Source organism: Dasypus novemcinctus, chromosome 13 (genome assembly GCF_030445035.2).
Source record: "Dasypus novemcinctus isolate mDasNov1 chromosome 13, mDasNov1.1.hap2, whole genome shotgun sequence".
Taxonomy (NCBI): Eukaryota; Metazoa; Chordata; class Mammalia; order Cingulata; family Dasypodidae; genus Dasypus; species Dasypus novemcinctus.
Window position 1 is genome coordinate 72,239,912 of NC_080685.1, and position 14,089 is coordinate 72,254,000.

At 33.6% G+C, this 14,089-nt stretch overlaps 1 protein-coding gene across 3 annotated transcripts in view; it reads right to left on the reverse strand.

The window, feature by feature from the left end:
* The window catches only part of BRINP3 (BMP/retinoic acid inducible neural specific 3), a 534,695-nt gene that overhangs the window by 103,995 nt on the left and 416,611 nt on the right, over positions 1-14,089 (reverse strand). For all 3 annotated transcript variants that reach the window (XM_023585227.2, XM_071207621.1, XM_071207620.1), the window contains one exon: positions 12,007-12,229. In XM_023585227.2, the coding sequence (XP_023440995.1) occupies positions 12,007-12,229 (223 nt within the window). The remainder of the gene's footprint in view (positions 1-12,006; positions 12,230-14,089) is intronic.

Consider the following 14,089-nt stretch of genomic DNA (forward strand, 5'->3'; position numbering starts at 1 on the left):
AGGAATCAAACAATTGCATCACAAACATGAACTCTACCAGAAGAATTCTGCAATATAGGAAAAGAGGGACAAAAAAATATATGACACATAAGAAACAAAAGACAAAATGGCTGAAGTAAGTCCTGTCTTATCAGTAGTTACAAAGGATGTAAATGCATTAAAAGCCACAATCAAAAGGCACAGATTAGCAGAAAGGATATAAAAGTGTCAGACAAATATATATTGCTTGCAGGAGACTCACTATAGACCCAAGAAATAAATAGGTTGAAAATGAAAGGATGGAAAAATATTCCAGACAAATAATAACCATATAAGAGCTGAGGTAGCTATACTAACATCAGATAAAATAAACTTTAAGTCAAAAACTGTTACAAGAGATGAAGACATTGTGTATTAATGAAAGGATCAATCCACTAAGAAGAAATAACAATCATAAGCATTTATACATCTAACCACAGTGTCCCAAAATACATCAATCAAATATCGGCAAAACTGAAGGGAGAAACAGATGACTATAAGAAATAGCTGGGGACTTCCATACACCACTTTAAAAAATGGATAGAATATCTAGACAGAAAATCAATAAGAAAATGGAAATTTTGAACAATTTTGTGGCAGTTTGAAATTATGAATCCCAAAAGGAGAGATTATGTTTGCAAACTGGTCTCTTCCTCTGGGCATGATACCCTTTGATTGTATTAGATTCAGCTGAGATGTCTTTTATTAAATTATGTTAAGATTAGGACTTTGATTTGACCACATGAGCATATTGTAACTCAGATTAAATCTGTACCCCTTTGGTGGGTTATATAAACAGACACTTACTCAAGAAGACACACAGATGTAGATACACAAAAAAAGAGATAGAGTTCCATAGATATCAAAGGAGAGAACATTGTCATGGCACAGAAGAGGAGAGAATTTTAATCCTGTAGCACCAGAAAGAGAAATAAGCCCTATGCCAGTCTACAGCTAAGATCTGAAGAAGCTGGAACAATGAAGCCTTAAGAAGAATGTGGACGTAGAGACCAGTCAGAAACTGCCAGCCATCCTGCTTCAACATGTGGTGACTGACTTGGGTGAGAAAATACCTTTTATGATATCTTGAGTTGGACTCTTTAGGGCTTTGGGACTGTAAGCTATTACCCCAAATAAATACCCTTTATAAAAGCCAACAGATTTCTGATACTTTGCATCAGCACCCATTTAGCTGACTAATACAAATCCTAGAAATGAACAACACCTAACAGTGTATGAAGTATAAATGATAAAGAATATTTTACAAAAAAGCAGCAGAATTCATATTCTTCTCAAGTACACATGGATCATTCTCCAGAATAGACCAAATATTATGTCACAAAACAAGTTTCAGTAAGTTTTAGAAGATTAAAATTGTTCAAAATATCTTCTCTGACAACAATGGAATAAAATTAGAAATCAATAATAAAGGGAAAACTTGAAAATCTGCAAATACGTGGAAGTTAACTATTTCAAACAATCGATAGGTCAAGGAAGAAATCACCAGTGAAATCAAGAAATATATTGAGACAAATGAAAATGAAAACACAACATATCAAAACTTATGGGACACAGTGAAGGCAAGGCTAAGAGAGTAATTTATACATTTAAATGCTTACGTTAAAAAAGAAGTAGTATCTTAAATAACAGACCTAACCTCAAAACTTGAGAAGCTAGAAAAAGAAGACCAAACTAAAACCAATAGAGAGATTCAATGAAATGAAAAGTTGATTCTTTGAAAACTTCAATAAAATTGAAAAGCCTTTAGTTAGAGTGAAAAAAGCCCCCCCTTCCTTAAAAATAGAAAAGATGCAAATAAATGACATCAGGAATGAAAGGAGGGACATACCTACTGACCCCATAGAAATGAGAAGGATTATAAGAGGATACTGAGATGGTTAAGTACATGTTTCACCTTGGCTGAGTTATGGTGTATGATTGTTTGGTCAAGCAAGCATTGGCATAAATGTTACTCTGAGGATAGTTCATGGATTTAAATCATCAGTCAGTTGATTGTATTTATGACTGATTATATATTAAAAATTTCAAAGAATATTGCCTTCAGTAATGAGAGAACTCTCATCCAATCAGCCATATTCCTTAAAGGGAGAACTGATGATTTCAGCTGTCATTTCCTGCTCAGAAATCTCATCCTTAAGATTCATTTTCTCGAGAACCATTCTCAAATCTATATAAATCGTGTTTTCCAGGGAAATAAAAGCAAAAGAACAAATAATGTATAACTATATTATTTATATAATACATATATTATGATATTTATATAGGAATTGACTCACATGACCATGGGAACTGGCAAGCTTGAATTCCATAAAGCAGGACACAAAACGGGAACTCCAAAAAAGGTTTTGGTGAATTAACCAAAACAGACTGGCTAGCTGAAATAAAGATAGAATTCTTCTCACCTCAAACAATGAATGAAGGGCATGAAAATTTCTATGTGTGCCCTGAAAGAAACTTTTTTCTCTTGTAGCTGCAGATTTGAGATTTCTGAAAACCAGACTCAGATTCTCATTGTGCAAGTGGCTGATGTACAAGGTAAACTGAATTCCAAACTTTTCAGAGTATCTGCTGTTTAAGTGAGGGAATTGATTGGAAAGGAATGGGATCTGGAAATTGGAATGGGTTCATATGGGTTGATAATAATGATGATGGGGACATTGAAACCCTAGATTTTGCTGCACCGTCCTTGCCAGGTAAAAACATAAAGGTTCATTCTGAGGAATCAGGCAAGCACACTTCCAGTCTGCCCTGCAGAATCAGTCACTCAATTTTCAGTCAGCCTGGAGGAATCAGTCACCCAGCATCACCTGAGGAACCAGCCAGACAGCCTTCACTTGAAGAGATTAAACCTGTCCTGCCAGAAAAATCTTATCTGTCTCCCCTGTGCCATAACTCTGCCTAAAGAGATTAACCCTGTTTTACCACAGGAAATTTCAGTGGAGTGCTCTGAGTTAGTTGTCTTACAAGACATTTCTAATTCTTCTCATGAGCCACCCCCAATTAACCCTCTTTTCTTGAAGACTTATAAAGATATTGAAATACAAACAGGATCTTCATGAAAGGTGTGACCCAGAAAGAGGTGCATTACTCTCCAAAAGAACTTGCATGATTTTTCCAATTGATGTAGACAGAAATTAAGAGAATATGTGTGGGAATGAATATTAAAGGTATGGGATAATAATGCAAGGAACAGAAAGTTGGATCAGGGTGAGTTTATTGATATGGGTTCACTAAGTACAGATTCTGGATTTAATGTTGCAGCTAAAGAGGTTAAGAAAAGCTCTAACTTTTCTAGAGATGGATGAAGCATAAACCAAAAGGTGGCCTTGTTTGCCTGAAGTCAAAATTCCAGAACTGCCTTGGTATAATGTAGATGAAGGGATCCAAAGGCTTAGATTGGGATATTAGAGTGGATCTACCATGTGAGACTTGCTACTGAACTTGGATCCTCAAACACAATAGGGATGATCAGATCTGGAGTTGGCAGAAGACAAGTGGTATCACTTAATCATCAAAGACAAGGTGGTTTGGCTACCATAATAGACAGCAGAGTCAACACAGTATTCAGAATAGTCTGATTTACAGAGACCAGTAGCACCAGCTAGTTGATCATGGGGTACCTGGAAGAAAAATGGATAGGGGTACAGCCAAAGGGGTACTGGTGCAAAGTACTGGAAATATGTTGGCCTTTATAAATGGTATTTATTTGGAGTAAAAGCTTATAGTTATAAGGCCCTAAAGAATCCAACTAAAGTTACCATAAAAGGAACTTTCTCACTCAAGTCAGTTGCCACATATTAAAGAAAGATGACAGGCAGCCTCTGACTGGTCTCTCTTTCCTTATTCTTCTTAAGAGTTCAATGGACCCTGCTTCTTCTATCTCTGCTATAGGCTGGCATAGGGCTCGTCTCTCTTTCCGTGCTGCAAAATCAAAGTTCTCTCTTTTTCTGTGTCATGGCAAAGTTCTCTTCTCTGGAACTCTCTCTTCTGGTGTATCTTCTTCTGTGTGTCTTCTTGAGTGAGTGTTCTTTATATAACCCCCAAAGTGGGCAGGGACTTAAACTGAGTTACACCTACTGATGTGGTAGAAACAAAGCCTTAAACTTAACTTAATTTGGTTGAAGACATCTCAGCTGGCTCTAAAACAATCATGCCCAGAGGAACAGAACAGTTTACAAACATAATCTCTCTTTTTGGAATTCATAAATAATCTCAAACTGCCACAGGTAATCTACTAAATTCTTTCTTTATCTGTGTAAGCAGAAGAGTTGTAGGTCAGGCAAACAAAAGTTTAACTTGAATCACAAAAACAGTCCGGGCCTCTCAATCAATTTCTAGACAGGAGACAGTTCACAATTCAGAAACTTTTGAATGTTACACTATTAATCATACTCACAATCTTTCCCAAAGCAATCTATGGTCTTTTTCCAGGACAACTGTGAGTGCATTGGGGAAAAAGAAATAATAATCAGACATTTCAAGGCTTATTGGAAATTGGCTTGGGATTGATGATAGTTTCAGGAATTCAGAATAATCAGGTTTGTCTCACAGTATGTCCAGAGTTCCCACACCTATTCTGTGGCTATTTCCATAATTCTATAATACATAATTAGAATAGGCATGTTTCCCAACTGGCAGAATTCTCACATTCATTCCCTGACTTGTGAAGTGAGGGTTTTTATGGTAGAAAAGGTCAAGGAAAAGCCAGGAGAACTTCTTCTCTCTGGCAAAATAGTATAACTAAAGCTGCATTCCTATAGGGTTTACAGAGAGCCACCAACAAGGAACTGAAAGAGGCAGGAGTGGTAATTCCCACCATATCCCCATTCATTTCTCCCATTTGGCCAGTTCAGAAAGCAGATGGATCTTGGAAAAAGATAGTAGATCATTGCAATTATATTCAAGTGGTGATCCTATTGGAGCAGCTATTCCAGATGTGGTAGAATTGTTTGAGTAAATTAATAATTCTCCTGGTACCTGGTATGCAGCCATTGGTCTGGCAAATGCTTTTTTCTTTTCCTGTTACTAAATACTACCAGAAACAGTTTTTTGTCAGCTGTCAAGACAAGCAATACAATTTCACTATCCTATCAAAGGATTATATCAGCTCTCTAGCCCTATGTCATAAGCTAGTCTGCAACATCTTTGATTGCCTTTCTTGTCCACAAGATATCACAATGGTCCATTAAAGTGGTGATGTCATATTGATTGGACCTAGTAAGCAAGAAGTACCAACTACTCTAGACATATCAGTAAGGCATTTGCATGTCAGATGGTAGGAGATCATTCCAACAAAAATTCAGGGGGCTTCTAACTGTGAAATTTCTAGGCATCCAATATTGTGAAGTATATCAAGATATTTTCTCAAGTGAAGGATAAGGTGTTGCATCCGGCCACACTTGTAACCAAAAATAAGTCACAATACTTCATTGGTCTCTTTAGGTTTTAGAGGTAACACTTTCCTCATTTGGGTGTGCTATGCTGGCGCATTTACTGAGTGACCCAAAAAGTTACTAGTGTTGAGTGGGGACCAGAATAAAAGGCTACTGTACTAGTCAGCCAAAAGGATACAGAGGCAAAATACTAGAAATCTGTTGGCTTTTATAAAGGAAATGCATTTGGGGTAGAAGTTTATAGTTACCAGGACATAAAGCTCACCAAAGTCTATTGCCACATATTGGAGCAATATGGCTGCTGATGTCTGTAAGGATTCAGGCTTCATGTTTTCCTGTGTTCCCAGGACTTGCCTCTGTCTGGGCTCAACTACTCTGTTATCTCCACAAGGCCAGCTATAGACTATTAGCTGAACAGCTTGTTTCCCTTCCTGGGGCCTTCTCTCTTTCCTTATGACAAAGCTTCTCTATGAGTTCCCAGGGCTCTGATTCAAGACTCCAGCATCACATTTCCAACATCAAAACTCCAGTCACCCTTCTCTGTGGTGCAGTTTCTCTGTGAGTCCCCGCCCAAAGGGGCAGAGACTCATCATCCCACTGACGTGGCCCAGTCAAAGCCTTGATTATTATTTAATCAAGTAAAAGTAAAACCTCTGAATCCAATAACTCTAAAATGTCCAGAGGGAAAGACCAGTTTACAAACATATCCAATATTTCTTTTTGGAATTCATCTATAATATCAAACTGCTACAGACACTTTGCGTTAGGTTTTAGCTGCTATGCAAAGCTACTCTGACACTTGAGCCAAATGATTCAACAAGACCAATTCTGCTGGAAATTTCAGTGGCAAATAGTAATTCCCTCTAGAGCCTTTGGCAGAACCCTAAGGAGAATCATATAGGACTATCTTTTAAGGAGATACACCTGAGTGTCAAGTTGACAAAGCATAGACTGTGATGATTAAGTTCATGTGTCAACTTGGTAAAGTTATGGTGTAGAGATGTTTGGTTAGGTAAACACCAGCTTAATTTGTTATTGTAAAGATATTTTATGTGGATAGATACATATTTATGTTCTGCCAGTTTTGTTTCTCTAGAGAACTCAATTAGTACAGTTTCTATGAACAACTGTATGCCATCAAATTGGATAACCTAGATAAAATGAATAATTTCATAGAAGCACACAATCTACCTACACTAAATCAATAAGAAATAGATCTCAACAGACCAAGAATAGTGCAGATATTGAATCAGTAATCAAGTATTTCCCAACAAAGGAAAGTCCAGCATCAGAAAGCTTCACCAGTAAATTGTACCAAATATTCAAAAAGAATTAATGTCAATTCTGTTAAAATTCTTCCAAAAGACTGAAGAGAGAGAAACATTTTCCAGTTCCTTCTATAAGGCCTGCATCACATTAATAGCAAACCCAGATATAAGATATGCCATGAAAAATAAAACTTAGGCATATAGATAGGAAAATCTTTAACAAAGCATTAGCAAACTGAATCAAAGAGCAAACTAAAAAATGATGTGTTCCTTATCAAGTGAGATTTATCCCAGAGATGCAAGGTTATTTCAACATAAGAATATCAATTAATGCAATATACCGCATTAATAGAACAAAATAAAAACTCACAGTCATCTCAATTGTTGGAGAAAATGTGTTTGACAAAATTCAGCATCCTTTTCTGATTAAAAAAAAAAACCACGAAACTAGAAATAGGAGTAAACCTCTTTAAAATGATAAAGAAAATGTGAAAAACCCACAGTTAAAAAAGCTAATATTATACTCTATGATTAAAGGCTAGAAGCTTTTTCCCTAAGATCAAAAATAAGACAAGGATGCTCACTGTCACTATTGTTATTCAACATTGTACAAGAAGTTCTAACTAGAGCAGATTGGCAAGAAAAAGATATAAAAGGCATTCAAATAAGAAAGGAAGAAGTAAAACTTTCCTTTTTTTCAGATGCTATGATCCTATACCTGAAGAATCCTGAAGAATATACAATAAAGCTACTAGCTTGGATAGGAAAATTCAGTAAAGTGGCAGGGTATAAGAGCAACATGTAAAAATCATTAGTACTTTTATGCACTAGTAATAGACAATTTGAAGAGGAAATCCAGAAAAAATTCATTTACAATAACAGCTAAAATAGTCAAATATCTTGGATTAAATTTTAACTAAGGAGGTAAAGAATTTGTATAAGAAAAACTATAAAACATTGTTGCAAGAAATCAGAGAAGATCTAAGTAAATGAAAAGACATTCCATGTCCATGGATTGAAAGAATAAGTATTGATAGGATGTCATTTCTATTCAAAGTGATTTACAGTTTCAATGCAAGTTCAATATATTTCTTTACAGAAATGGAAAAGCCAATCACCAAATTTATTTGGAAGAATAAGTGGCCCCAAATAGTCATAACTATCTTGAAAAAGAAGGACATTGAAGGACTCAAACAATAATTTTTAAAATTTATTACAAAGCTGCTGTTATCAAAACAGGATGGTACTGTCACAAGGACAGACATATAGAACTATGGAATTGAAAGTTCAGAAATAAACCTTGACATCTATGAACAACTGATTTTGACAAGGGAGCCAAGCCAACTCAATAGGATAAGAACAGTGTCTTCAACAAATGGTGCTGGGAAAACTAGATATCCATATGTAAAAGAATTAAGGTAGACCACTACATCACACTGTATACAAAAATCAATTCAAAATGGATAAAAAAAACTAAGTATAAGAACTAAAATTATTAAAATCCTATACGAAAACATAGGGGGATATTATCTAGACATTGTGTTAAGCAGTGTTTTTTTAAACTTTACACCAAAATCATGAGCAGCAAAAGAAAAACTATATATAAATGAGACAGTAAAAATTTTAAACTTTTGCACATCAAGGACTTTATTAAGAAAGTAAAAAGATAACCTACAAAATGGGAGAAAATATCTGGGAATCATATATTAGCTAAGAGGTTAATATCCAGACTCTATAAAGAAATTCTATATCTCAACAACATAAAGCCAAATGAGAAGTACTAAAAGAAGTTTTAGAGGCAGAAAGCAGGTGACATCAGACAGTATATCAAATTCATAGAAAACTAAAGAATTCTGATAAAGTAATGAGGTAAGTAATTATAAAGAATGATATAAGGGCATAGTTTTCTCCTTTATGATCCTATCTGATTTAAGTAGTAATTACATAAAACAACACACACACAACAGTATTTTCAGGCTTATAATATATAGAAATGTAATATGTGTGACAATATATTTTTCATTATATTTCATTGGAAATAAGTTTGTATAAATTTGGTGGAGATTTTGATAAGTTAGATATTATGCTTTTACTTTTACTTTATATTTTACTTTAAAATAAAAATTGTTACTAGACATAAAGAAGGACATTTTATAGTTATAAATAATTGAAGAGAGAAATAGACAATGCAATAATAATGTTTAGAGATTTCAATATCCCACTTTCAATAGATAAAACAACTAGGCCAAAGATAACAAAGAACACAAGACGAACAATACTATAAACAAACTAGATGTAAAAGATCTCTGTTGTATACTTCATCCTACAACAACAGAATACACATTCTTCTCAAGCACACTTGGAACATTCACCAACATAATTCAAAATCCTTGTGCATAGTGAAAGCCTCAATTAATTTAAAGGAAGAACTCATACAAAATATATTTCTGTGAGCAGTGAAACAAAATTAGAAATAAACAATATTAGGAAATTTGATGTGGCAGTTGAAATTATTTTATGAATCCACAAAAAGAGAGAGATTATGTTTTTAAACTAATCTATTCCATGACTCTGACACCCTTTGATTGCATCAAATTCAGTTCAGGACACTTTGATTAGATCACTTGATAAGATTGCTTTAGGACTTTTGATTGCATTATGTCAGCGCCAGCTTCAGTCTCCATCCTCTGGCTGGTTCTTATATAAAGGGAGACACAGAGAGAGACAGACACAAAAACAGAAAATAAAGCCACCATTTTTTAACCTGCCATGTGAGAGAGGACTAGAAGATCACTTAAACATGAAGTCCCCAAGAGACTGGGTCCACAGAGCAACTTAAGAGGAGAGGAGCCCTACTATATACCTGATAACTTACAGCTAAACTCAGGAAGAAAGCAGAGTAGTGAGCCTGATAGAGGAGGCTGGGAAAGAAACAATCCCTATGCCTGGTTGCTCACAACTAATTTCTGGGAGCGGGGCTCCAAGATGGTGAGCCTGGAGAGGAAGTCTGAGACCTTGGCAGATATTGGCAGCAATCTTTCTTTGCCACATGCAAAGGACCAACTGTAGCTGACTTTGGTGAGAAACCATCTTTTACAGTGCCTCAATTTGGACATGGCTTTTGAACTGTAAACTTTTACCGCAAATAAATCATCCTTATAAAACCTAACTTATTTCTGGTACTTTGCACCAGCAGCTCTTTGGCAAACTAAAACATTTCAGGAAATTTGTCAATGTATGGAAATTAAACAACACACTCTTAAATAGTGAATGAGTCAAGAAGAAATCAAAAGTGAAATTAGAAAAGAATTTTAGATGAATGGAAATAAAAAACAATATTCATGGGATGGAGATCTATTAGTCCTCAGAGGGAAATTAATAACTGTATATGCCTATATTAATAAGGTGGAAAGTTCTTGGAATCAATAATCTAATCTTTGCACTTAAGAAACAAGGAAAAGAAAATTAAATTAAACACAAAGTCAGCAGAAAGAAGGAAATAATGTTTACAAAGAAAAAATAAATAAATAGAGAAAAGAATAACATTAAGGAAAAAGATTCCAAAGAATGGGAGAAGATATTTGTATGTCATTCACCTGAAAATAGACTCATGTCCAGAATATATAAAGAACTTTAAAAACTCAATAATATTAATATAATAAAAACAACTCAATCATAAAATGAGCAAAGGATCTGAGTAGACATTTCTCCATGGAAGATATGCAAAGACCCAATAACACAAGAAAATATACTCAACATCTTTAGTTATTGGGAAATGCAAATCAAAACCATAATGTGATAGCACTTCATACCCACTAGCTTGAATATTATCAAATGTTACCAGACAATGATAGGTGTTGGCAAAGGTGTGTAAAATTTAGAGTCATCATTCATGGCTGGAGGAAATATCAGACTATAACCACTTTGAAAAACAGTTTGGCAGTTTCTCAAAAGACTAAATAATGCCTTACGGATAATTTCACACTTTAGGTATATACTCAGAGACTTAAAACATGTTCATATGAAAACTTGTACATGAATATTCTTAGCAGCATTATTGATAATAGCAACAAATAAAAACAACCCAAATGTTAATCAAATGAGGATTGGATGAATAAAATATAGTCTATTCAAACAATGGAATATTATTCAAGAATTAAAAGAATGAAATACTGATACATGCTACAAATTGATAAACCTTGAACCACTATGATTAAGGAAAAAACCCAGTAAAAAAACAGACCACATATGGTATGATTCCATTTATATGAAATATCCAAAATGTTCAAATCTATAGAGACAGAGAGTAAATTAGTGTATGTCCAGGGCTGAGGGAGTGGGATGGGGTGGCAAAATGGGTAGTGGCTGCTAATAGGCACTGGTGCTTCTCTTTGGAAAAGGAAAATATTCCATAGTTAGATGGTAGTAATGGTACCACAAACATATGAATATACTAAAAGTCAATGATTTTTTAAAAAATATCCCAATGATCTATTCATAATAGAATTTTTTTAAAAAACCTGTTGATTCTCCATGCATTTTTTCTGTGAAAGATTTCTATAGTCATAGATTTCTCCAGTGAGAGACTTAGCATCAAATCATAGCACAAGCATTTTATATTAGTGATACTGATACAAATGCATGTTTCTTGTAATATTTTCCAATATCTTTTCTTTAGTCTTTATTTTCATGTATTTTTACCTTAAACAATTACTTTTTATCACATTGGCCATGCAATACATCCCAAAGTAACAAGCTCAAAAACTATGTTTTCTAAAACCAATTCAGCCATAAATATTTTAACAGCCTGTTGCCCATCATTCATATAAAATTTAGCAACTTTCATAGTAATTTTCAGAGATTCCTATAGCATGAAGTTTATGGTTTTCTAAAAACTGCTTATAGAAAATAAACTTTACATTATTTTATTTGAAAATACCATAATGAGAAATTTCCTTTTGTGGTCTGCTTACTTCCCATGCTCATGATATTACCATAGGAATCTTTGGTTTTCTATTTAATATAAAACAATTATTCGTTGACTTCCATGAGAACAAGTTAGAGGGATTTATTGATTCTGAAAATAAAAGATTAAAAAAAAAAGAGTTGATAGTGATGCTTTCTCCATTTTACTATTACTTTTGAAAGTAGATACAATTTATTATGAGATGAGAAAATATTTTGTTTTAAAATTGCCTCCAATATTCTAATTGTCAATATACTATGCACATTACCATGCCAGCATTTAGGAAAATAAGAGTCTACTGTTAACATCTTTGGTTGTCTACATTATCAAAATGTCTTACCTTTGTCTTGGCAGGCTGATGAGGGGTTGTTTATGGCACCTCTTGCTAAGGCTAAAGAGCTTGTGTACAATTTTCTGAGCCTTTAGGAAAAGTTGTTTCATGCTGTTCTCCAGTTGTTCATAACGACGCTGAAAGCTAGAATCCATTGTCCACAAATGCATTATGGTAGATGTGTTGAGAAAATAATTCATGGGAAGCCTTTTCATAAAGAACTTGAATTCATCTGAAAATGTTAAAATTCAACACTTTAATTATGGAACAATTACTTTCCCTTCTCTCCCAAAACACATTTAATATGTTAATGTTAAATTGAATAAATACTATCTTTTATTTGTGGGTGGCAAATTAACAGAAATTTGGGAAATTTTGAATCCTTAAGATTTTCTTTTTTGTTCCTCTTAAAATAGAACTTTCATGGTAGGGGATAATCAAAACAAATATCTGGGCTAAGCAAATAGCTTAGGCAGAAAGTTTAGGTTCAAATTAATTTTTTCGTGATCTTCTTTTGATGGCATTTGAATGAACTTTCTCCCATACATAGTCATCATTAATCTAGCTTTCATTTTTGACTTAGCATTAATGCTAATTCTTCTGAGTATGGCATATTAAAGAAAACTTTTCAGAAATGTTCATTAACTCAGTATAAAAAATATGTATATGATTATTACTAACGGATTTTATTAATGTTTAAAGAAAAAGAGACACCCTTTAAAATAGAAAATATGATATTCATATAAGCACTGATTATTTTCCTTAATTGATCATGTTTCATTTGCCATGGCATAATATTTTAAACATAACTGCAAACAAAAAAGTAGCAATTAAAAATAATCTAAAGCACCAACATTGGTTTTTGTTTGTGTCAAAAAATATCAAACTTGAAATCACATTAATCTTTACAAATGTCCAATTAAGCAATTCTAGGAATAAAAGAAGATGCTACACTAAAATAAATATTAATCTGAAATGTCTATTAAATGTCAAGACACAAAAGATAGTTGAGTCTTTTCTCCTTTCTCTCCCTTTCTTCTGAAGAACATATTATGAATAAGGACTTAAAACACATTTTTTAAAAAATTGCTTTTAGTCCTTGTTTAAAGGATTTATTTTATTAAGGATTTCATGTTGCACCCATTTTTTGTGTAACAGATGACTGGTATTTCACACGCACACATGCACACATCACCATCACCATCACCACCACAACCTCCATGAGATTTTGGAAAATTTTTAATGGACCACATTTAAATTCCTAATATATCAGTAATAAGCTATTTGGTATGTATTAAATCTCAGCTTCTCTGTGCCTTAATTTCTCATCTGTAAATGATACAGAAAGTTCTAAATTATGATAAATTCATCTAGCTTTAAAATACTACAATTGTTTTCAAGTGTCTAGTTAAAGCTTTGATGTTATCATTCAACTGTATTTTGAAAGGTCTCTCAATACCTATTAATCATACTTAGGCATTGTCTTTTCCAATATTTTAATATCACCAAATCGTCATTCAACATTTCTTTAAATATGCCATTCACATCTGATAAACTAAATTGTATATGCATATGCATATTTGCACATATGCATATTTAGATCAATGAACATGTATGTATATTAGGCATTAGAATTATTTAAATATCCAGATTTCAAACCATTTCATCAATGCTGAGAAATACAACATTTTAACAATTCCATGCAAATCATATTCATGAATATTCAGGCTGCTTTTTCCTCAAGAGCAAATTAATACAGAGCATTGGTATCTTTTGGACCTTGAGTATATAGACTTTGACCACAAGAAGAAGGAAATATAAAACAAAAGAAAGCAATCTTTATAGCAAAGAACTGTGGGAAAACTTTAGAGAATGTATCCATTTGAAATGTTACAAATCACTTTTAAGTAAGCATGATATAAATAGAACATGCATTTTAAAACTCCAATTTGATAGTACCGTACATTTTGTTTTGTCCCATAAGTCTTTTTGCAAAATCCCCTATTCTGAATAAAGGAGTTGATGCATGGAAGTTGGAAAGCATTCCTTGGATTATACACAGAACAGATGCCAGTACTTTGAAGAATAATCT